General features: G+C 42.2%; 8 protein-coding genes across 8 annotated transcripts; 2 read left to right on the top strand and 6 right to left on the bottom strand.

The window, feature by feature from the left end:
* Positions 1-268: 268 nt before the first annotated feature.
* Positions 269-4,245, bottom strand: LOC121191204 (E3 ubiquitin-protein ligase RNF26-like). Its single transcript, XM_041052332.1, has 2 exons — positions 4,112-4,245; positions 269-2,721 (listed from the first exon to the last, which is right to left on the bottom strand). Exons 1-2 carry the CDS (start codon positions 4,133-4,135, stop codon positions 1,435-1,437), a joined length of 1,311 nt encoding a protein of 436 aa, XP_040908266.1. The 5' UTR covers positions 4,136-4,245; the 3' UTR covers positions 269-1,434.
* A 1,189-nt stretch (positions 4,246-5,434) lies between these two features.
* Positions 5,435-6,518, top strand: LOC121190184 (histone H2A-like). Its single transcript, XM_041050726.1, has 2 exons — positions 5,435-5,926; positions 6,402-6,518. The coding sequence occupies exon 1, from the start codon at positions 5,450-5,452 to the stop codon at positions 5,831-5,833; it is 384 nt and encodes a 127-aa protein (XP_040906660.1). The 5' UTR covers positions 5,435-5,449; the 3' UTR covers positions 5,834-5,926; positions 6,402-6,518.
* Positions 6,519-6,540: 22 nt separating this feature from the next.
* LOC121190190 (histone H4) lies at positions 6,541-7,094 on the top strand. The gene has a single exon (XM_041050731.1). It carries the CDS (start codon positions 6,548-6,550, stop codon positions 6,857-6,859), a length of 312 nt encoding a protein of 103 aa, XP_040906665.1. The 5' UTR covers positions 6,541-6,547; the 3' UTR covers positions 6,860-7,094.
* An 816-nt stretch (positions 7,095-7,910) lies between these two features.
* Positions 7,911-9,038, bottom strand: LOC121190186 (histone H2A-like). The gene has a single exon (XM_041050728.1). It carries the CDS (start codon positions 9,018-9,020, stop codon positions 8,637-8,639), a length of 384 nt encoding a protein of 127 aa, XP_040906662.1. The 5' UTR covers positions 9,021-9,038; the 3' UTR covers positions 7,911-8,636.
* A 405-nt stretch (positions 9,039-9,443) lies between these two features.
* Positions 9,444-10,613, bottom strand: LOC121190188 (histone H2B 1/2-like). Its single transcript, XM_041050729.1, has one exon. The coding sequence runs from the start codon at positions 10,587-10,589 to the stop codon at positions 10,218-10,220; it is 372 nt and encodes a 123-aa protein (XP_040906663.1). The 5' UTR covers positions 10,590-10,613; the 3' UTR covers positions 9,444-10,217.
* A 666-nt stretch (positions 10,614-11,279) lies between these two features.
* LOC121190306 lies at positions 11,280-22,080 on the bottom strand. The gene is made up of 7 exons (XM_041050934.1): positions 21,757-22,080; positions 20,320-20,534; positions 18,867-19,232; positions 18,084-18,091; positions 16,629-16,965; positions 14,125-14,135; positions 11,280-12,171 (listed from the first exon to the last, which is right to left on the bottom strand). The coding sequence occupies exons 1-7, from the start codon at positions 22,063-22,065 to the stop codon at positions 11,855-11,857; spliced, it is 1,563 nt and encodes a 520-aa protein (XP_040906868.1). The 5' UTR covers positions 22,066-22,080; the 3' UTR covers positions 11,280-11,854.
* On the bottom strand, positions 13,891-15,720 carry LOC121190185 (histone H2A-like). The gene has a single exon (XM_041050727.1). It carries the CDS (start codon positions 15,703-15,705, stop codon positions 15,322-15,324), a length of 384 nt encoding a protein of 127 aa, XP_040906661.1. The 5' UTR covers positions 15,706-15,720; the 3' UTR covers positions 13,891-15,321.
* On the bottom strand, positions 18,654-19,227 carry LOC121190189 (histone H2B 1/2-like). Its single transcript, XM_041050730.1, has one exon. The coding sequence runs from the start codon at positions 19,217-19,219 to the stop codon at positions 18,848-18,850; it is 372 nt and encodes a 123-aa protein (XP_040906664.1). The 5' UTR covers positions 19,220-19,227; the 3' UTR covers positions 18,654-18,847.
* Positions 22,081-22,154: the final 74 nt, after the last annotated feature.

Raw genomic sequence — 22,154 nt, forward strand, 5'->3', positions numbered from 1 at the left:
TCAGAGTGAAGGTGTCTCATCCAGAAATGTCCCAGAAACCTCGTCTGCTGCCGCTCACTGTCTCACAGCTCCTCTTCGTCCCCTGATCACTCGGCCAGATAACTTTTTATACAAATCCACTTAATCCGACACGTGTGTATAACTCAGCAGCAAAATGATTTTTACTGTAATTTATCACTAATGTCCTGTCACCTGCCTGAAACCTCACCTGCAGTGTTTATGTCAAACTTTCCCCTTAAAGAATTCATACGTGACAAACGTGTCCATTTCCACATTAGAGCTATTTAATGTTTTAATGTGTGTTTGTAAAACCTCCTGTGAAAAAGCATTCTTTTTTTTTTACAAAGGTACAAAAACCACTGCAACTTTAAGTCTTTGGCACAAAACGTCACGTGTTTGAATCCAGTGGAAAAAGTCGGCAGCCGCTGAGTTTAACTAATAAAATTCACTTCCACACTTTAAGATTTAAGAGCTTCTCCGTTGGTTTGGCATTTCATCAAATAAATATATATTCAAGTTTGAAGATTAAAAACCATTGTGAAAAAATAAAGTTCAGTATTTGTGCTTCTGCTAAGACGAGAACACTGGCTGTGTAAGATACAGATAGTGCAACTGGAAATTCATTTAGAAACAAAAAGATGAAAGATGTAAACTGCAAACTGTTTCTGAAATGAAAAAAAAAAACTGTCAGTTTCATAAATCCAGAATAAAATATCAAGTTTCTTATTTTGTCTCAGAAGGATCAAGGATTTTCAACTCACCACCCAGAGAAGACTTTTAAAATATCCCAGATATTCAGGAGGATCTGAAGCTCAGACTGTTTGTGAACTGCTGATCAATGTTAAAATAACAAGCTGCACTTACACTGACTGGTTTGATGAGTTACACTGATAATGGTAAAAAAAAAAAACAAAACAAACACTCATATCTGAAAACGTTTCCAGTTTTTCCTCACATTATTTTATCCACACACGGTTTGATGGACATGTGAAATGAAGTGATCACAGTGAGAAGCCTGTTTATTTCACCACTGTCAGTCAACTGTTTGGCACAGATATTTTTCATAACTGTTTCACAATAGTTGCCTCCAACTTTCAGAAACTGCTTCATTAACTGATCAGTGCATTTATTATTAATTTAAATGATATAAAAACAAAGCTCCCAATGAAGAAGCTTCACCAAGGAAACGTTTCGTGCTGTGGACACTGAAGCTGAAACAACTAGAAACCAGAGGAATTTGACTCAAAACGATTTATCAGTTGTCTAAATAGTTGCTGATTATTTTCCTGTCAGTCAACTAATTGATTGCTCGATTGTCTTGTTGCAGCTCTAAGGTCAGAAAAAAACCCACCACAGAGCCACATTCCTCTCGTGTGCAGCCGTTTGTAGCCGCGGCCTTTTGTTCACGTCGCCACAGTTCTTGTCTGTCACACGTCAGAGGAAGACGTCCAGGGTCTCTGTGATGTGCTGTCGACAGAGCGGACAGCAGCGCTGCTGGGCGGGTCGGCGTTGTGTCAGGATGTCGGCGCAGTGCCGGCAGAGGCAGAGGTGACGGCAGGGAAGCAGCAGAACCGTCTTGCTCAAATCCTGACAGATGACACACTTCTTCCTCTCCTCCTGCTCCTTCAGCAGGCTGAGCAGCTCGCCATCCTCCGCGGCCGAGTTCGATCGGGACGTATTCGTCCTGCTGCTGCCGCCGCTCGCTGGCTCTCCTTCCTGCTGAGCGTGAAGCTGCACCGAGTCCGGCTGGCTCAGGCCATTCGCTGGCTGCAGGTCAGCCTCGGCGATTAAACCACCCGCATCTGTGTTCAGGAGCCTCGTTCTGCTCGTGTCCTGTGCTGTCCTGGTGTGGACCGTCTGATAGACCAGAGCTGGTCTCAGCATCACGGCGTACAGCCTGCGAACGGTCGTCTGCACACGGCGAGCTCCCGGCAGAGCATTGACCAAACGGAGGCTCAGCTGTCCAGCGAGGACAGGAAGCTTTGGGTTCAATATCAGCAAAACCAGAAAAATGACGGCCGCTGTGACAAGCAGGCCGTGTGCGTCAACCATGAAAACAGTGATGAAGACACGTCCCAGTGCTCCCAGGAAGTCCAGCAGCAGCTGGCAGGGCGTCCACAGCAGCATGGAGGCGCCAATGAGACAGCTGTACAGGAAGGTCAGCAGGGTCAGAGCCAGCTCCACGACTTTGTGGACTGGGACCGCCACCGCCTCCCAGACACCCGCCAACGCAGAGAGACAGTTCTGTGTGCAGATGAGGACGATGTTGACCACCGTGTTGACAAAATAGAGAACGAGGCTTAGTGCGATGAGGACGCCTTCGCATGTCTGTCGCAGGATGCAGCTGCCTGAAATGAACCCGCGGTGCAGCATGTCCTTGGTTCGCCACGCCACGTGACAAAAGAGGTGTCCGACCATCTTGAAACTCTCCAACACTCCTCCCAGCGTCTGCAGCCAGCCCTCCACAGCGTGCAGGGCTCCGTGGGCGGCGCTGGAGACGGCCTCAGTGGCGGCCAGGAAGGAGAAAAGAGCAAAGTTCCAGTATTCAACCAAAGTGGAGCTGCTCAGGGAGACCAGCATGCTGTGGAGGGAAACGCCCATGTCGGACAGGAAGCGAAGCAGCCAGCTGAACGTCCTGATGACCACGTCCAACAGCAGGCAGAGGGTGTCCACACAGCTCCCAACAGCAAGAGACACCACGTTCACTTCATCCATATTAGACTGGAAGAGAAGAAGAGAAGTCATGTGGAGTTAGAGCTGCACAGTCTGTCCGTCAGCTTATCTGCATCAATCAGTCACTGCTCCAAAATGTACATTTTATAATGGGACCAATGTTCTGTTCTAATTTCAAAGTATTAGAAGTTCATATCTGAGTGATCTGAGATGGTGACCACACAAAACCTCATTTAAAACCTGTTTCACCATCAGAGCATCCAAACCTGGAAAACCAGTAAGGACGATATAAACTACAATCTGTTTTTATATCACATCTCCAGCAGAGTACAACTAATTCCTAACAACATGATTAATAAACTTAATGCTACCAAAACTCAAATAAGAATCAGAAAATGGATGGATGAATTAAAAACAACTGATTCTGGTTTTATTGAATAATCCATTGAACTAAATATATTCTGCAACGATTTTGAGAATCAATGTATAGTTTCAGTCATTTTAGAAACAAATGTGCTGGTTTTAGCTTTGAAAACAACAACAACAACAAACTTCTGAAAATTAAATGTAAGACTTTCTAAAGCCTTTTTTGAGGAAACTTCCATATTTACATGAAATCCAAAATGTCTAAGCCTCAAAGTTTTTATTATTTATTAGCAGTGGAGTTGTATGTTAGCAAGATTTATCATGAAAATTTACTTAAATACTAAAAATAAGATTATTTATAATGTGTTCCACAGTGATATATATGAATGCATTCATGTGTACATCACTTTAATAACGAAGCTGGTAAAGGTAGGGGTAATTTCAATTGGATCTACAATAAAACATTAAAATGTATTTGTAGATTATATTTTGTATTATTTATCACAATCAGCTGAATAAGTAAAGCTTTAAAATAACTGCTCAGTTGAAGTACCTCAAACATCGGGTTTAAGTAGATGAGCAAAAGTACTAGCTACTTTCCTGCACTGCACAGTTGCAAATCGTTTTAAACGAGAGTTGCTGTGCATGCCGAATTTAAGAGAATCTCTGGTTGATTCATAGCAATTACCTCACTCCAACTTTTGACGTTGGTATATTCGTGGACACTTAAAATTACCTGATTTCTAAATGGAGTTTGGTACATGAACATCACTTATGGATCTTCCAGTAGAAACATTAACTGAGCTAAAAACAAACGTCAGTGAAAACGTCAGTGAAAATGTCAGCGGACGGACATCACAAGGTCCCTGACTTTCACAAACATCGGCCGAGCAATTTACTTTCTAATTCCTCTACGTGTTTATCTTTTACGCGTGAAGCCTTCGTTATGTTTTGCTAACGTCGCTAACGTTACCGAGCAGACCACACCCATTAGCTTCGGCGAGCGAAGTACAAATTAACATAAAGACGAGACTTCGGGCAAGAATCAGATGAAAACCGTTTTACGACTCACCGTGGCGACATGGCGCAGAAGCATTTGATCACCGGGACATTGACAGATAACTAGAAGAATAGCCAAGATTATTTAGCATGTTTCTCTTCTGTCGTCTTCTTCTTCTTTTTGTAAGAGCAGAGAGTATGTTTAGGTTCATCAGCGCCACCTTCTGCTTCGGAGCTTCGACCAGCGGTTAAATCCTGTTAGTCTGATAACATAACTTATTACAACAAATGATATCATGTAAAACAGATTCAGCCTGAAAAGTTATTAAACGAAATAATCAGTTAAATGAGAAACTTCAGCCAAACATAAGAACTGTTGTATTTAAAAATGTAGACCTCGCTTAAGTGAGGTTGAATGAGCTGTTTGTCATTTATATCTGTAACTGTTTAATTGGCCAGTTTACGAAACTTTGCCAGCTGCATCATCGTAGTCATGTCTGTGCTGCAGAGACAGACACACAGACACAGACACACAGACACAGACACACAGACACACACACACAGATATTATTAGTATTACTAGTGTAGCTAATGTCATTTTCTGCAGGCACACAGGCAGAAATAATAAAAACAAAATACCAGTTCAAATATCACGTACTGTTATGTGCTCTTATCAAAATGATCCATTAAAACTGGTGCTTTTGTGCAGACACGCTGGCACACCTGAACTTATTTACCTGAGGAGATCTACAGAAAATACTGTGAAGATCAGGACTAATTGATATCACCTGTTGGTCTTTTTTGTTTGAGAGCGAGAGAGAGCGAGAGAGAGAGCGAGAGAGAGGGCTGGGCGTCGTATTTTTTGTTGACCGCTAATTCTCTTTGATCACTGAGATTATTTTGGTCATATTTTAGAGCACGTTATCGTAAGTTGACTATCTTTTGTTTGTTGATAAAGTGTTTAATTTAGGTTCGAAGTCTCGAAGGACTTTTTTGTAGCGCGTCAGACAATATCCTGAGAGACATCCTTCTGTCTCTCAGCGACTCTTAGGACTGCGAAGTCGCTACAGTTGCTTTGATTCATGAGGCAAACAGGCAGAGCAACTCCTGTACATCACGTTACGCTGCCTGCGAGCTTAGTACGAGTCTCGGGCCTGTCACAGGGAACAACGCGTGTAAAGTGTTTTATTTGTGGGATGGTTGATTGAGCGAGTTTGTTAAAACACGGTAGAGCACGCACAGAGAAGCAGAGCAAAAGCGTTCGTGGCGTCTACTCTTTTCTGATTGGGCGACTGTACTTACGCTCTGTCTGACCAATGAGAGAGCAGCTGGGCAGGTATACAAGGCCGGTCGTCGTTCTGTCGCACTCATTATTTTTTCTTGCTGAAACACAGGGAAGAAAATTGAAAATATGTCTGGACGTGGCAAAACCGGCGGCAAGGCTCGCGCTAAGGCTAAGACTCGTTCATCCCGCGCTGGGCTCCAGTTCCCAGTCGGTCGTGTTCACAGGCATTTGAGGAAGGGCAACTACGCCGAGCGTGTCGGTGCCGGAGCTCCCGTGTACTTGGCCGCAGTGCTGGAGTATCTGACCGCTGAGATCCTCGAGCTGGCTGGCAACGCTGCCCGCGACAACAAGAAGACCAGGATCATCCCCCGTCACCTGCAGCTGGCTGTCCGCAACGACGAAGAGCTCAACAAACTGCTCGGCGGAGTTACCATCGCTCAGGGAGGTGTGCTGCCAAACATCCAGGCCGTTCTTCTGCCCAAGAAGACTGAGAAACCCGCCAAGAAGTAAATCGCAGGATTCAGTTTACTTTACAAACCACAACGGCTCTTTTAAGAGCCACACACTTTCTCTTAGAGAGCTTTCCTTTCTGATTCGCTAAAAGTATGTATGGAATGTCAGTAGTGTTACTCATTTTAGTTAAAGCCGTAATTTGAGTTACCAGGGAAGAAGAATGAGGTGAACAGCTTTTGTTTTTCATATATCAAGAGCAACCGTACAGTAACTTAGCTCTATTTCTCACGTTAATGGTTATATACTACATTTAGTTTATGTACGTAATGTATTAATAGAGTGAGCTTTGACCCGTCGAGGACGCAGGATGGACAAGGAGCTTACTCATTCAGCTCCGCTGAACACTGCTTATCACACTGGTCATTTCTCCTTACGTCAAACTGGTTTAATTACTGTCTTATATGCACATATACAGTATCCACTGCCACTCTTATTGGCACTTTATATATTGTGCCTGTATGTACATGTACCTACCACTGTCCCTATTCTATTACTGATGATGATGCTGCTGTAACATAACTTACATATGCTTACTAACATGCTTAGTTCAGTATCTGTCTTCCAGTTGATTTTTCACGTTGCTGCTGTTTGATACCGCCCAGCGAAACTGGCGCCATCTGTCCTCTCTTACGTCCGCAGACCAGCCTCAAATACAGAGTACCTGCAGAGTTTCTCTAGTATCTTCTCTGCTTAGAAAATACAGTAGTCAACATGAGTGGAAGAGGTAAAGGAGGCAAGGGACTCGGCAAAGGAGGCGCCAAGCGTCACCGTAAAGTTCTCCGTGATAACATCCAGGGAATCACCAAGCCCGCTATCCGCCGTCTGGCTCGCCGTGGCGGTGTCAAGCGTATCTCCGGTCTCATCTACGAGGAGACCCGCGGTGTGCTCAAGGTTTTCCTGGAGAATGTGATTCGTGACGCCGTCACCTACACCGAGCACGCTAAGAGGAAGACCGTCACCGCCATGGACGTGGTCTATGCTCTGAAGAGGCAGGGCCGCACTCTGTACGGCTTCGGAGGCTAAACAGCTGATCCTCTCACATTCAAACCCAAAGGCTCTTTTAAGAGCCGCCCACCTCACCTGAAGAGCCTCATCCTTCATGTGATTGTTTATCACTTGTCTCTTTTATTGATACGAACTCTATGGTTGTGGCTATACACACTAACACCAGTTAGCTCAGACTGTAACCAAATGTGTTGTGGAACACTTTCATATTATTATTATTCAATCATAAATCATCTACACGTCACATAGCAAATGTATGTTGAATTGGTTTGGTTTTATTTTGTACATACCGTTTTGGATTTTTCCACCAAAAGTGTACATCAGTATTAGTTTAATAAAAATTATATATAGTACTTAGGTACTGTGATTATCAGGAAAGCACAATGTTGTGTTAGTAGTTGTTGGTATAGCCAAAAGCTTATCAATACTCGATATTCTGGGCTCGAAAGGGCTCTTTTTTGTGTTTTTATACTTAGTATTTTTACTTTCTTGATGTAGTACTTCCACTTTCACTTGAGTAAATGTTTTGCGGGATATTTGTACTTTTACGTAAGTACTAATCTTCAGTACTTCCTCCACCACTACCTGACAATGAACTGACCCGTCAGGTGTTCAGTTCACCTGATGCTCCAGCAGAGGGCGCTCCTGATGATCGCCATGGGCTTGACCTGTGGATGTAAACTGACCTGACAACAGTGGTGGAAAGTAACAAAGTATTTGTACTTCGTTACTGTACTTGAGTAAAAATAATGCATACTTTTGATTGTACTCTATTACATTTTGCAGCAGTTATCTGTGCTTTCTACTCCACTACATTTCTACAATTTATGCAGTTACTCGTTACATGTTACGAACATGATTTCCTCAAAATCTTGCATGGAAAAAATAGACTGATTTCGTTGAATCAGGTGGCTCTGTTACCTCTAATGATGGCAGAGCGCGCATTTGGTAGCAGCACGAGCTGGTGGACTGGTCTGATTCCGGCAAGAAGAAACGACATGTAACATCAACATGGACCCTGAGCCAACTTCAGCTGAGCCTGAGGTATTGTATAGTTGCTTGTGAGCAGTGACATAGGCAGAGGCATAAATCAACATTTTTTTTATCAAAATTTGTTGAGAGTATGGCTTTGGACCGGCCTGAGATCGGAGGGTGGGGGGTTCGATCCCTCGACCAAGCACAAGAAAATGGATACGGTAAAGGAGACGCTCACCCCAGCTCCCCGGGCGCCTCACTGGGCAGCCCCCTGCCCCAGCGTCTCTAGTCCACGTGCATGCTTGTGTGTATGTCTCGTTCACTTGGTGCTGGTAAAATGCAAAGAGTCAGTTCCCCAGGAGGATCAATAAAGTGATTAAAAAATGGCACAACGTGAGCACTTTTACTTTCGAACAAGTCGAAAAAGAATGTGCATGGCGAATCAAATCCCAAACAATCCATGAACCAATAAATGAAGCTTCATCAAAGCCTCGAACAGCCATCACTATATCTCACAGCTCTGACAAGGAACTTTTGTCACTTTTAACACGAACTGTAACATACATATGTTGAAAATCAGGTACTAAACATACTTAATATTGTTTAAAATTTTCAATATGAAAAATAAAGCTGAGCCACAAACTGGTTTGTGTTATTCTGTTAATAACAGTTTCAGCTAAAAACAGTAAGTAACACACTATTAGCTTACCGTACGTAATTTCCGGATACTGTAATTAACAAAAAGGAAAACTCTTTAAGAGAAAGTGTGTGGCTCTTAAAAGAGCCGTTGTTGTTTGTGAAGAAAACCGAAGCCTGTGATTTACTTCTTGGCGGGTTTCTCGGTCTTCTTTGGCAGAAGAACGGCCTGGATGTTTGGCAGCACGCCTCCCTGAGCGATGGTAACTCCGCCGAGCAGTTTGTTGAGCTCTTCGTCGTTGCGGACAGCCAGCTGCAGGTGACGGGGGATGATCCTGGTTTTCTTGTTGTCGCGGGCAGCGTTGCCAGCCAGCTCGAGGATCTCAGCGGTCAGGTACTCGAGCACTGCGGCCAAGTACACGGGAGCTCCGGCACCGACACGCTCGGCGTAGTTTCCTTTTCTCAAAAGCCTGTGAACACGGCCAACGGGAAACTGGAGCCCAGCGCGGGATGAACGAGTCTTAGCCTTAGCTCTGGCTTTGCCACCGGTTTTACCACGTCCAGACATGTTGTCAGTTTTCTTTCTCGGGATTTCACAAGAAAAAAATGAGTAAAGCAGAACGACAGCCGCCTTATATACAACTGCCCGGCTGCTCTCTCATTGGTCAGACAGAGCGTAAGTACGATCGCCCAATCAGAAAAGAGCAGACGTGATAGCGGCCCCTGCTCTTTGGCAGATTCATACGGAATTGTCTGTTTAGTTTATTCGGTTTTGTGAAATACTGTACAGAATTAAAATAAAGAATAAATAAATTATTAATAAATTCAAGCAACTCAATTCAAGCAACCATAGCTTACTTCATTAGAAGAGATTCTGGATAGGGAGGGGGCTGCGTCAGTTAAACCAAACACGTGCGTGTGTGTCTGTGTGTGTGTGGCTGGTCGCTGCGCAGATCAAACAATACCATTATTAGCACTGTTTTAACCAGCATTAGTTTTAATGGATTATTATTCTGACAAGATTACATAACAGTACATGAAATTTGAACTGACATTATTTCTGTCTATATGTCTGTCAGAGGTTTTCTTATTTCTAAACAAACTAATAAAACTCCCACAGTCTTAATCCAGTGTATTTAATATGCTGGACTACACCGGTCAGAGAGCAGTGTCTGTTCTCATATAAAGCCAAAGTTCTGTTTCAAAGGAATTCTGTGAGACAGCATGAAAAGACAACCACCAAATGGACACAGAAAGGCTGTTTTCCTATTACACGTCAAATCTACTACTGTGCAATAACACGACCCAGTGTCATCCAGTGAAATCAACCCCAATCCTGTCCTGTCTGAATTTCAGGACAGGATCTAATGTAAGGGTTAGATTTGCTACCCTTAACGAGACTTCTCACTAAGTCACACACTAATTTTTTAAATATGAAAGATTAGTAGAAGAAGATAACCCCCCAAAAAAGTAAAACTTGGAAATAGGATCTTTTGAAGAGTCGCACTAAGTATTTAACTCTCATGTTGTCACTTTAATCATAAATATATTCTTTAAATGTCTTCTATTCGTGAAATGGTATAGAAGTACATGGAATAACAGTTACTTGACGTGTACTTGACTATACTAAACGCTTTAAACGTAAAAACTACACGCTCATTAATGACACCAGAGAATATGAATATAAAAACGAAGAATGCAGCTCTTAGATGAAGCAGTGGGTGGCCCTGAGAAGGACCTTTGTCTTGTTAAGAGTACACAAAGTTTACTTGGAGCTGGTGTACTTGGTCACGGCCTTGGTTCCCTCGGACACGGCGTGCTTGGCCAGCTCACCGGGCAGCAGGAGACGGACAGCGGTCTGGATCTCTCTGGAGGTGATGGTGGAGCGCTTGTTGTAGTGAGCGAGGCGAGAAGACTCACCGGCGATGCGCTCGAAGATATCACCAACAAAAGAGTTCATGATCTGCATGGCCTTGGAGGAAATACCAGTGTCAGGGTGAACCTGCTTCAGGACCTTGTACACATAGATAGCATAGCTCTCCTTCCTGGTCTTTCTCTTCTTCTTGCCGCTCTTGGTGACGCTCTTTGAGACGGCTTTCTTAGAGCCCTTCTTCGGTGCTTTCACTGGATCAGGCATGGCTGTTCCCTCAGCGTTTTCTTCAGCGGATAAGCGGAAGCGCTTTGCGACGGTCTATTTGTACGCGCTTCAAGCAAATACAACTGTGCTGTTGCTCGCATAGGATTGGCTGAAATTTTAACCGACTGCGCATGTGCCAGATAAGCACCTGTGTTAACTCCCATAGATAATTAGATAATTAGATACTTCATTCATCCCCAATTCACAGTTTCAGCAGTGTTCACAACATGAAATGAAAATGGGCATGCAGGACAATTAAAGCTCAGTAAACAATTTAAAAGTTCCAAAGTCTGGTACAAAGCAGCAGGATGTATAGTTATACATTGTTGGTTGTAATCCTCCTACTCAATACTACATGAATTATGCAGTTAGTATATTTTAGATTTTTCATGTCTGCAACTGATATATAACATACATGTACTTCTATTAAATTATCTTATTAGAAGATTTCTTTAAAAATTAAGTAAAAAAAAAAATCTTTATACCAAACTTTTATATTCATTCATTCGCACTACATCACATTTTATCTTAATGTATGGATTTTGCACATTATTTGTTCAGATTGTATATACAGTACCAGTCAGAAGCTTGGACACACTTTCTCATTCAGGGGTTTTTCTTTATTTTTTATTACTTTCTACGTTGTAGATTCATACTTAAGACAAAACTATGAAGGAACACATGGAATTATGTAGTTAACAAAAAAGTGTTAAACCAACCAGAATGTTTTATATTTTAGATTGTTCGATGTAGCCACCTTTTGCTTGGATGATAGCTCTGCACATTCTTGAGTCTCTCAGTTTCATGAGGTGTTCACCTGGAATGGTTTTCAGTTAACAGCTGTGCCTCGTCAAGTGTTAATTTATTGAATTTCTTGCCTTCTTAATGTGTTTGGGACCATCAGTTGTGTTTTGACCACTGTTCAAACATATGCTGGTTGGTTTAACACTTTTTCTGCATAAGAACATGGGGGCTTTTCAAACGACAACACATTTCAGTATTAGTAGGAATATCCCAAGTAAATAAAATGGGGCTTTAAACATGAAGGTTTAACCATAATGCACTGACGCTATAAACTGGGTTACAGTCTGAAAAATCTAATGTAGTTTGTGCCCACAGATGTATAATATAAGCCATAAGATTCCTAATGAACATCAATTAAAAAAAGAAAAATGCTTAACAGTAACATGAAGGATGAGGCTCTTCAGGTGAGGTGGGCGGCTCTTAAAAGAGCCTTTGGGTTTGAATGTGAGAGGATCAGCTGTTTAGCCTCCGAAGCCGTACAGAGTGCGGCCCTGCCTCTTCAGAGCATAGACCACGTCCATGGCGGTGACGGTCTTCCTCTTAGCGTGCTCGGTGTAGGTGACGGCGTCACGAATCACATTCTCCAGGAAAACCTTGAGCACACCGCGGGTCTCCTCGTAGATGAGACCGGAGATACGCTTGACACCGCCACGGCGAGCCAGACGGCGGATAGCGGGCTTGGTGATTCCCTGGATGTTATCACGGAGAACTTTACGGTGACGCTTGGCGCCTCCTTTGCCGAGCCCCTTGCCTCCTTTGCCTCTTCCACTCATGTTGACTTTCTCTTTCTCTAAACCAAAACGAAATTGGAGCAGTTCAGCAGGCACTCGGTATTTGAGGCTGGTCTACGGACGTAAGAGAGGACAGATGGCGCCACTTTCGCTGGGCGGTGCCAAACATCATCCGTCCATTTTTTTTTTGTAGCTGGACGTAAAAATTCAGCTGAGAGTCTGAAATTCTTTGATATTCTTTGTTTTTCTTTAAATTAATTTAATGAACGGGCAGTGCCTGTGTTCAGGGTCTCAGGTGACAGTTACTGTACAACCGCTCTCCATCATGTTTTAGAAAACTGACGGAGGTAACAACCATAATGATTTTTAGCCAGAGAAATCAAAGTCAGACTGACTGATGGTGACGGATGTTGACCAACATTCATGTGAATAAAGCAACAGAAGGTTTCAACAGTTTCCTGCAGTTTTGTTGATCAGAGCATGACATGGGTTTGGAAATGGATCCTGTCATGGCCTCACCCTCCGTTTGGTCATGTTATCTGTACTGTGCAATCTATCTATCCAATGTGCAATAACCCATTCTTCCTTGCATATGCACTGCCCCTCAGAACGGTGCACCTTACCCCTCCACTTTTATATATTTTTTTAATTCTCTTTTTATTATTATTTAGTTTTTATATTTTCTACAAAAACTTAGTTTATTCTATTCTATGTTGTATATATTTTACATACATGTTTGCACTGGAGAAGGAGTTGCTTTTCATTTCGTACATGTGAACTAGCTGAGTGATGTTACAGGAGTGCAGGATGGACCAGTCTGTCTGGTCTGTCCCCTCAGGTGTTCTGTTGTCTGCAGGTATCTTTGATCTGATGGTAATGATGGTAAACGATGATTGATCAGCTGTGACAACACAAACAACTCAGACCTCCATCACACAAACACACAGGTGAGACAACTGTCAGACTCTTTTAGGATCACGACTCACTTGCAGTATGTATTTACTGGCCTATTTACATATTTAGTAAAAGTTTTGGGACCTAAAATTGGAGCAGAGCAGTTGGAATATCTGCAGAAACCGATCAAAGGTAAGTGAAGGGTAGACACAGTGAGAGGTAGCACATACATTATTATTTTTGCAAACACAAAATATATTTTGTAACAAACAAAAATCAGTGTTATACACAGTACATATATTTACGTTTGCTGTTATCCTCATAACTGCACAATGATTCTCTCGGTTTGACTCAGTTTTCCTGCTCTGTTTGCTCACAAACCTTTGGAAATTTTATTTTATGAAACAGCACAAAAACTTTATCCTCCTTAGGGGTGATTGTGATTATATTTGTCAGATTTGGATACAAAAAGACTTCAATAAAAGATCATGGTCACACTTAAAAAGAAACCAACTCTGATAGTTGGATAGAAACAGAAAGTGAAAAAAAACAGACATAGTTTGACTCATCCAACCACGTCAACCTTGTTCCTCTTTCAGACTCTATAATAATGTCAAACTGTGAGTGCTGTCCTTGCTTATGCACAATTTATGAATTGTACACCCTGGTCTCTATGTTAGAAAGCATCATGTCTTCCACGCCAGTCACCAAGCAGCCTCAGCCTCAACCTCAGCCTAAGAAGGAGTCCCAAAACTCGGCTAAGAAGGAATCCTGTGAATGTTGTGATGCATGCTTGGGTAAGTGTCTGTGACTTATATATATATATATATATATATATATATATATATATATATATATATTCTGATTCTGATGGGAGAGTCATGATTTTACCTGAACCTGAGAAAGGTCACAGGTCACAGCAAAAACATATTAATAAATGTGTCTCATCAACTCTCCCATATCTTTATTCGTAACTTAAATGAGTGTGTTCTCTCAGTATTGGTGTCTGTTAATTTCCCGTTTGTTTTTCCTGCTTAAGCCTGTGCTGAACTCTGTGCTGAACTCTTGGAATGCCTGGGTGACTGCCCCATCGAAATGGATTGTGCCGACTGCGGCACTTGCGACTTCGGTGGCTGTATGTGATCTGAAACTTCAAATGGGCTTTAGATTCATCTTAGATATGATTTCTGCACAGAGTGAGATCTGTGAATTTTGTCCTTCATCTTTAACACTAGAAAAAAAATGTGACCCTGCTTGTTTCTTTGCTTCTATAATCAAACCCATGGCACGTGTTTAATATCAGTAAATCTGCTTAACATTTGTATAAGCTTGTCTTGTTTTTGCAATGTTATCACTTTACTAATAAAACCAAACGTAATTAAAATTAAATGGCTTCATTGGACTATAAATCAAGTGCAGCAAGTGATTGATTTTTTTCCCTTCTGTTATTTACTTTACAGTGCTGCATATTTACTTCAAGATAATGTTTGTTAGACTGCTGATTGTTTATATATCATTTACTGTAAATATAATAAATTCAAATGTCTGTCATATGCACTTATTTCTGTGTATTCAAACAGAATGCTGTTAGAATGGAACAATACACCTGTAACATACAGCCACACTGCATAAAAACTTTCAGTTGCTTTGAATTCACGTTAAACACTGGAATAACACACAAAAGAAAGTTTCCAGTGACAGACTGCTGGGTTTCAAATGATAAGAAAGAAAAATGTCTACATTTTCACTCAAGGACCAACCTGTTTTCTCTATTCTTAGCAGCTCATTACAGATTACTGCTCTTTCTAGGAAAGGTTTTGGAATTAGGAAATTCTGGACCAGTAAAAACTTGTCTTTTTTTTATTTTGCAAATTGAGCTTCCATTTGTCTGTTGGCATAATTTATTTGAGGTGTAGGCTGCTTAGAATTACCTGCTGAATACTAATATTAGATGTTATCTCACAGCTCTGAAGCCACATGGAGCTTTATCACTTTGCCTTAGTTTGATAATCTGAACATAGTTGAGCTAAGACAACAAATATTTGTGCAACTGCTCTTAGTTTAATAACATTAAAAAGGTGAAAATCGCATACTAAACATGGATTCACTCCTAAACATGAAAAACAAAGCTGAACCATTGAGAGTAATCTGTTACTTCCTGACAACAGTTTCATCAGTAACACTACTAACTTACCATATCTACTTTTTGGATGCTGAGATTAAACATAAAGGAAAACTCTTTAAAAGAAAGTGTGTGGCTCTTAAAAGAGCCGTTATTTGTTAAGGGAGTTAAACCCTGTGATTTACTTCTTGGCGGGTTTCTCGGTCTTCTTTGGCAGAAGAACGGCCTGGATGTTTGGCAGCACGCCTCCCTGAGCGATGGTAACTCCGCCGAGCAGCTTGTTGAGCTCTTCGTCGTTGCGGACAGCCAGCTGCAGGTGACGGGGGATGATCCTGGTCTTCTTGTTGTCGCGGGCAGCGTTGCCAGCCAGCTCGAGGATCTCAGCGGTCAGATACTCGAGCACTGCGGCCAAGTACACGGGAGCTCCGGCACCGACACGCTCGGCGTAGTTTCCTTTTCTCAAAAGCCTGTGAACACGGCCGACTGGGAACTGGAGCCCAGCGCGGGATGAGCGAGTCTTAGCCTTAGCTCTGGCTTTGCCGCCGGTTTTACCACGTCCAGACATGTTGTGAGTTTTCTTTCTCGGGATTCTACAAGAAAAAGAATGCGTAAAGGAGAACGACAGCCGCCTTATATACCTGGCCAGCTGCTCTCTCATTGGTCAGACAGAGCGTAAGTACAATCGCCCAATCAGAAAAGAGTAGACGTCACGCTTCTTTTTTCTGATTTTTTTCTTCTGCTTTATAAAAATACATTTACAGGCAACATGGACGGTTAACCGGGGTATTCAAAATCATTGGCACGTGTATAGTAGGAAAAAAGAAAATAAAGAACATGAAAATACGTAAAATCTATCTATCTATCTATCTATCTATCTATCTATCTATCTATCTATCTATCTATCTATATATGCAAAATACACATACAAAACATATTATATATGAATTGTTCATTTTTTAAATAATTAGTTTTATCTTTGCTGTAAAATTATGTGGCTTTTAATATTTTTTGTGAACTCGTCAAAAATGTCCCTTTTAAAAAAAAAAAAAAACCCGTTTATATCATTTTATGAATAAAGGAAGCTAATTAACAAACTCTTTACATTGAAGTTCAACAGCATAAAAACTTTATCCTCCTTAGGGATGATTGTTGCGAATTTCTCACATTTAAGTGTCTACTTTACAGTAACATAAAATATATTTGCACACAACTCTTTAAGTATTAGTCACTATAATAAATCATAAATAATTAAAAACAGTCTTAAACATTTTTTCATGTTAATCGCGGATTGATTAAACTACATAAAATCACAATAAACAAATATAAGGACATTTCTCTCTAAGATCATGGATGTGGCTCTTAAAAGAGCCGTTTTGTTTAGTAGGTGGGGGCTACATCAGATCAGCTTAAGCCCTCTCTCCGCGGATGCGGCGGGCGAGCTGGATGTCTTTGGGCATGATGGTGACCCTCTTTGCATGGATGGCGCACAAATTAGTGTCCTCGAACAGGCCGACCAAGTAAGCCTCGCTGGCCTCCTGCAGAGCCATGACAGCAGAACTCTGGAAGCGCAGATCAGTCTTGAAGTCCTGGGCGATCTCTCTGACCAGGCGCTGGAAAGGCAGCTTGCGGATCAGCAGCTCAGTGGATTTCTGGTAACGACGAATCTCTCTGAGAGCCACGGTACCAGGCCTGTAACGATGAGGCTTCTTCACACCGCCGGTGGCTGGGGCGCTTTTTCGGGCAGCTTTAGTTGCTAGCTGCTTCCGGGGAGCTTTTCCTCCGGTTGATTTACGGGCAGTTTGCTTCGTTCTGGCCATGTTAGTTTCTCAGTCTTCTCTTTTGTAACAACAAAAGAAAGTATGAAGTTAAAGTGCGGATAGCGACTTAATATAGTAACTGCCAGAGCGATGTCAGCGCTGATTGGTGCAGGTCGGGAGAGCGCGCGGGCGGCAGGTGATCAACTATTGGAGAACAAGACTTTGAAAATTCAAAGTAAACCAATCATTTACAGCGGCTGTTTAACGGCTTCTACAGAGCAGAAGACAAACTGAACTGAAAAGTTAGGATTGATTGTCGGAATTAAAATTAGAGAAGTATTTCAGAACATGGAATCATATTTATTCACGCTCACATTCACGTGAATTGTTGAACAAACGATTTAATCTGCACAAAAGCTGCTCTACATTTTGAAACACACTGAAGCATACGAGCATTTTTTTTTTCTTGTATGTTGTCAAGAATGTTATGGGAACCATTGATCCCCATGGTAACTGTTGTGGATTTCGCATGTTTACATGTTATCAGAATGGGGGCTTCATTTGCTTCTTTTAAATTACCATGGCATTTAATTAGTTTAATTTGGAAAAATAAAGTGGAAATGTTCGTTTGCTTCATTAGTTTGGCCAAACCATGGACTTAATGATTTTATTGGTAGCTGTTTTGTTAAATGTGTCTTCATGTTCTATTTTATTAATGTTGGCTGTAGCCGTTTTTTGTTTTTGTGATAGTTTTGTCGTTATTGTACTGCCATGAACTGTTGCACCAAGGGTTTTTAAAGGTGTGTATAATGTAAGGTATAAGGTATAATGTAAAGGCAAGTTAGATTATTGTTGAGGCCTGACCCTCACATATTTATTATATTGTGTAGTGACTGTTACAACCTTAGTTGGTGGAAGCTAGGGGTTTCAGGTCTGTAACACAAGCATCCAAAGAACTGAGTGAGTCAGCATAGGTGGCATCATCACGGTTTGAAAACATAGATTGTTAAATGCTACAAAACAGAAAAGGTGGGGGAGAAAGACCTGGCTGAGCTAGCTAAAAAAGATAAAGAACACGAAATACAGGGGGGTGGCACCAACCAATAACCCTAGAAAAATTTCTCCGTGCTGCAAAACGTACAGGGTCCCTCAGACTCACCTGTCCACAATCACCCACCACACTTACTCAACTGCCTGATGCCACCAGAGGAGAAAGAGAGAGAGAGCCATTGCTGTGCCCTCCTTTTATCAGCTGGCCTCGCGTGCTGATTGGTCAGGCCAGATCACTTGAATCTGCACCTGGAGCACTGTGAAGCAGGGCAGGGGAGGAGAAAGAGAAAACACACAAAGGCCATCCAGGCACATAACAGTGACCATTATAAATCAATCTTCTAATTATACTCAACAAAAATTAGTCTGTGAAACCTACTCTGTTACCATTTTGCCATGTCTGTCATCTCAAGAGATAAAATAAATGTCTGTTTGAGAAGGCATGTTGGAAAGTCTAAATACTAAACTTGTGCTTTAATTCTTAAAATGTATAATTTTGTTACAAATTAAAATCAAATTATTGTAGAGATAAACCTAATCATATTTGTGCAAAAGACATTCCTACAGTATTAACTCAGTCAATATAAATACTCATATGGTCAATATACACACACACACATTTATATATATATATATATATATATATATATATATATATATATAAAAACACTAAACTTCTTTGTAACATATTAGTTTTGGTGATAATGATAAACCTTAAGAATTCAACCCAAAAAGTATTAAGTGAAACGGTTTTAAAAAGTATTACTTACACTGAAAGCATTGCCTTGTAGTTGCATTGGAGCATAAGAAAAAATAAAATTATAAAACGGAATACAGCTCTTTGATGAAACAGTGGGTGGCCCTGAAAAGGGCCTTTGTCTGGTTGAAAGCAAACAGAGTTTATTTGGAGCTGGTGTACTTGGTCACGGCCTTGGTTCCCTCGGACACGGCGTGCTTGGCCAGCTCACCGGGCAGCAGGAGACGGACAGCGGTCTGGATCTCCCTGGAGGTGATGGTGGAGCGCTTGTTGTAGTGAGCCAGGCGAGAAGCTTCACCGGCGATGCGCTCGAAGATGTCGCTCACGAAAGAATTCATGATGCTCATGGCCTTGGAGGAAATACCAGTGTCAGGGTGAACCTGCTTCAGGACCTTGTACACATAGATAGCATAGCTCTCCTTCCTGGTCTTTCTCTTCTTCTTGCCGGTCTTGGTGACGCTCTTTGACACGGCTTTCTTGGAACCCTTCTTCGGTGCTTTCACTGGGTCAGGCATGGTTGTTAAATTTCTCCGAGATGAGATAGAGAACGAACTCGCGAACGGTATATTTCTACACCCTTGATGCAAATATAGCTGTGCTGTTGCTGTTGTAGGATTGGCTATCTTTCTAGAAACACTGCGCATGCGCCACACGAGTACCCGCCTTATCGGTCTTATTGAATCGGTTGTGCATTTTCAACAGCAAACCTTTGGTGATACAAAGTGATAAAACGTAGGTTAAAAAAAATCCTGAATGGGAAAAATGATACGATGATAAGTAACTTCTGGTCGTAGGTTTACAACAGAAGTTCAACATTTAATGTAGCTATTGTGCCCTGCTGCTAGCTGCTGCTATTGGCCCAGTGCACAAAGGCAGATGGCTCCAGATTAAACATACCATCGAGTTCATGTGGAGCTGTGGTATCCGTGAACACGAGAACCGTTTACATCCATTCTTTGCTTCTTGTGAAGCGCTAACGTGGTCAGATCAGTTCAGACAGATTTAATACCTGACTGGAAACGTTACACACCAGATCCAAAACACTGTGCACAATTATTCCCACCATGGACAGACAATATTTTGATGTGTACCACCCATTCGTTCATTCATTCATTCATATGTACAGAGAGAGAGAGACGGCTCTTTGAAGTGAACGATCGGAGCCGATTTTTTTTTTCTTCTTTTTGTTTTTGTTCCATTCGCACGTGAGTGGATGAACTGCATGAAGTGTGGTAGCCTGTGTGTCCGGACTGAGCAGGAGGGGGAGGGGCGGAGGTTATAGACACAGCACACACAGAAACAGGACGGAGGTTCATTACAAATGTAAACCCCAATAAGTTTTATATTCAGATGATATGCTATTATTATATTTATATCATTGTTATCGTGTGAACTATATTATTATCATCAAGGACATGAATGAATTTACTGAGGAAAGGAAAATTTGCCAGGAACATGTATTCATTCAAAGAAAGCTTTATTAGCACAAGCACAACACACAACTATATACAAAGCGTAGGAGATCTGCCCACACAACAAAGCTGACGAGAAGCCCAAAATTGTACAGCTACAGCTCCGTGAAGTGTCTGTTTGCCGCCTCGGAGCTGTAGGTCACCGTCCGTTTGCCAGACGTCTGTGCTGCGTTGCTCTGTACTTCAGATTCGCCTCTAATCTCGACTGCAGCGTGGCGCAGAGCTCGGTTAGCTCCTGGCTGCGAAAGGACGGAGGTCGCACAATCCATCCAGACAACCCCCCATCAACGATGCCGTCTTCCTCATCAGACATCAGGTGGACATCCTCGGCTAGCACAGTCTGTCTTGGTTCCAGCAGCTGTAAAGACAATCAATACTGCGCCATGCACTGCTTATTGACACAACACATCTATTAATGCACCCGAAAAAAGTCACATTGACCAAAAACGGATCTAATCTTACTCTTACTCCTCGATCGAATCCGAGCTGAACTCTGCACAGGTTCCGCCTGGACTTGCAGATATAACTCCGAACAAATAGGAGGTCACGGCCTCGTTATGAGGCGAGGTTAGTCGTTGTGAAAACAACATGTACGGTTAAGGTCGGAATCTATTACCTTATACACTATTTGACCTAGCCCTTTGGATTTTTTTTCTCCCAAACTCCATTTTTGAAATAGCGCTGTCTGTGGCCAAAATGCCGTGTTCAGTGTCGCGGTCTTGTTAGTGCAGAGGTGTCCAAACACTGGCCGTGTGGCTGCAGGTTTTTGTTCCAGCCGAGCAGCAGCACACCAGACTTGAATCATTTAATTAACTGATCTCAGTGTTCAGACAGTTGATTGGGCAAACTGTGTGCTCTTGATTGACACAAGTTAAACCTTTGTGCAGGCTTGTGTCACACTCTGCTCCAGAGTCATATCTATCGATAGACTTTCTCAGCCCATTGCACTGCACCCCCAACATGCATCTACATCTTCATTTGAAAGAGTGCGTGTTGGATTACGGACCAGTTTATTTTTTTTGGTGTTTTTCATTTGAGCGTTTTAATGGAATATTGGGAAAGTTTAATGACATAAATAATAAATATGCAAAATGGTGTGGAAACAGTTTTGAGGAACACATCCTTTACCCTCTAGCAGAACTACGACCAGCCATTATAAAGCTAAAGTTTATAGTTAATGTGTCAAAAGTTTCCTGGCTTCATCCCCACAGGCTGGAGAAGTGAAAAAATTAGTGACCGCAGGAAAAAGTAAAATTTGGATGCATTTCAATTGCATCGGTGATACAAAGGCAGTGTGCAAGGTTAAAATCTTATATCGATCAGGGTCTACAAATAACCTGCACACTATATGCGATAAAATATATAGACAGCACATATTTAATTTAAAGTATGTACAGTAACTTTTACACTGACGCTTGTCAGTTGCCACATTTTTTAATAAACGCGGTAATAACAGTCAGAAAAATTTTAATACTATCTCAGTAATTTTCAACAATCACATGAAGGATGAGGCTCTTCAGGTGAGGTGGGCGGCTCTTAAAAGAGCCTTTGGGTTTGAATGTGAGAGGATCAGGTGTTTAGCCTCCGAAGCCGTACAGAGTGCGGCCCTGCCTCTTCAGAGCATAGACCACGTCCATGGCGGTGACGGTCTTCCTCTTAGCGTGCTCGGTGTAGGTGACGGCGTCACGAATCACATTCTCCAGGAAAACCTTGAGCACACCGCGGGTCTCCTCGTAGATGAGACCAGAGATACGCTTGACACCGCCACGGCGAGCCAGACGGCGGATAGCGGGCTTGGTGATTCCCTGGATGTTATCACGGAGAACTTTACGGTGACGCTTGGCGCCTCCTTTGCCGAGCCCCTTGCCTCCTTTGCCTCTTCCGCTCATGTTGACTGTGTACTTTCGTTTTACACAACCGAAGTGAGCCTCCTGCTCGCTGTCACTGGCTAGTTAAAGCTTCCCTGCGGACGTAAGAG

The sequence above is a fragment of the Toxotes jaculatrix genome, chromosome 12, assembly GCF_017976425.1.
Source record: "Toxotes jaculatrix isolate fToxJac2 chromosome 12, fToxJac2.pri, whole genome shotgun sequence".
Classification (NCBI taxonomy): Eukaryota; Metazoa; Chordata; class Actinopteri; family Toxotidae; genus Toxotes; species Toxotes jaculatrix.

Bases quoted from the DNA above. Each gene is read 5' to 3' on its own strand.
- LOC121191204 (XM_041052332.1), bottom strand. From the start codon at position 4,135: ATGCTTCTGCGCCATGTCGCCACG. The intron at 2,722-4,111 runs GTGAGTCGTAAA...CTTCTCTTCCAG, and splicing joins TTCTGCGCCATGTCGCCACG to TCTAATATGGATGAAGTGAA.
- LOC121190184 (XM_041050726.1), top strand. From the start codon at position 5,450: ATGTCTGGACGTGGCAAAACCGGCGGCAAGGCTCGCGCTAAGGCTAAG.
- LOC121190190 (XM_041050731.1), top strand. From the start codon at position 6,548: ATGAGTGGAAGAGGTAAAGGAGGCAAGGGACTCGGCAAAGGAGGCGCC.
- LOC121190186 (XM_041050728.1), bottom strand. From the start codon at position 9,020: ATGTCTGGACGTGGTAAAACCGGTGGCAAAGCCAGAGCTAAGGCTAAG.
- LOC121190188 (XM_041050729.1), bottom strand. From the start codon at position 10,589: ATGCCTGATCCAGTGAAAGCACCGAAGAAGGGCTCTAAGAAAGCCGTC.
- LOC121190185 (XM_041050727.1), bottom strand. From the start codon at position 15,705: ATGTCTGGACGTGGTAAAACCGGCGGCAAAGCCAGAGCTAAGGCTAAG.
- LOC121190189 (XM_041050730.1), bottom strand. From the start codon at position 19,219: ATGCCTGACCCAGTGAAAGCACCGAAGAAGGGTTCCAAGAAAGCCGTG.
- LOC121190306 (XM_041050934.1), bottom strand. From the start codon at position 22,065: ATGAGCGGAAGAGGCAAAGGAGGCAAGGGGCTCGGCAAAGGAGGCGCC. The intron at 20,535-21,756 runs TAAACACCTGAT...TTGTCTTTACAG, and splicing joins CTCTGTACGGCTTCGGAGGC to CTGCTGGAACCAAGACAGAC. The intron at 19,233-20,319 runs GTGACCTACAGC...CTCATCTCGGAG, and splicing joins AGACGTCTGGCAAACGGACG to AAATTTAACAACCATGCCTG.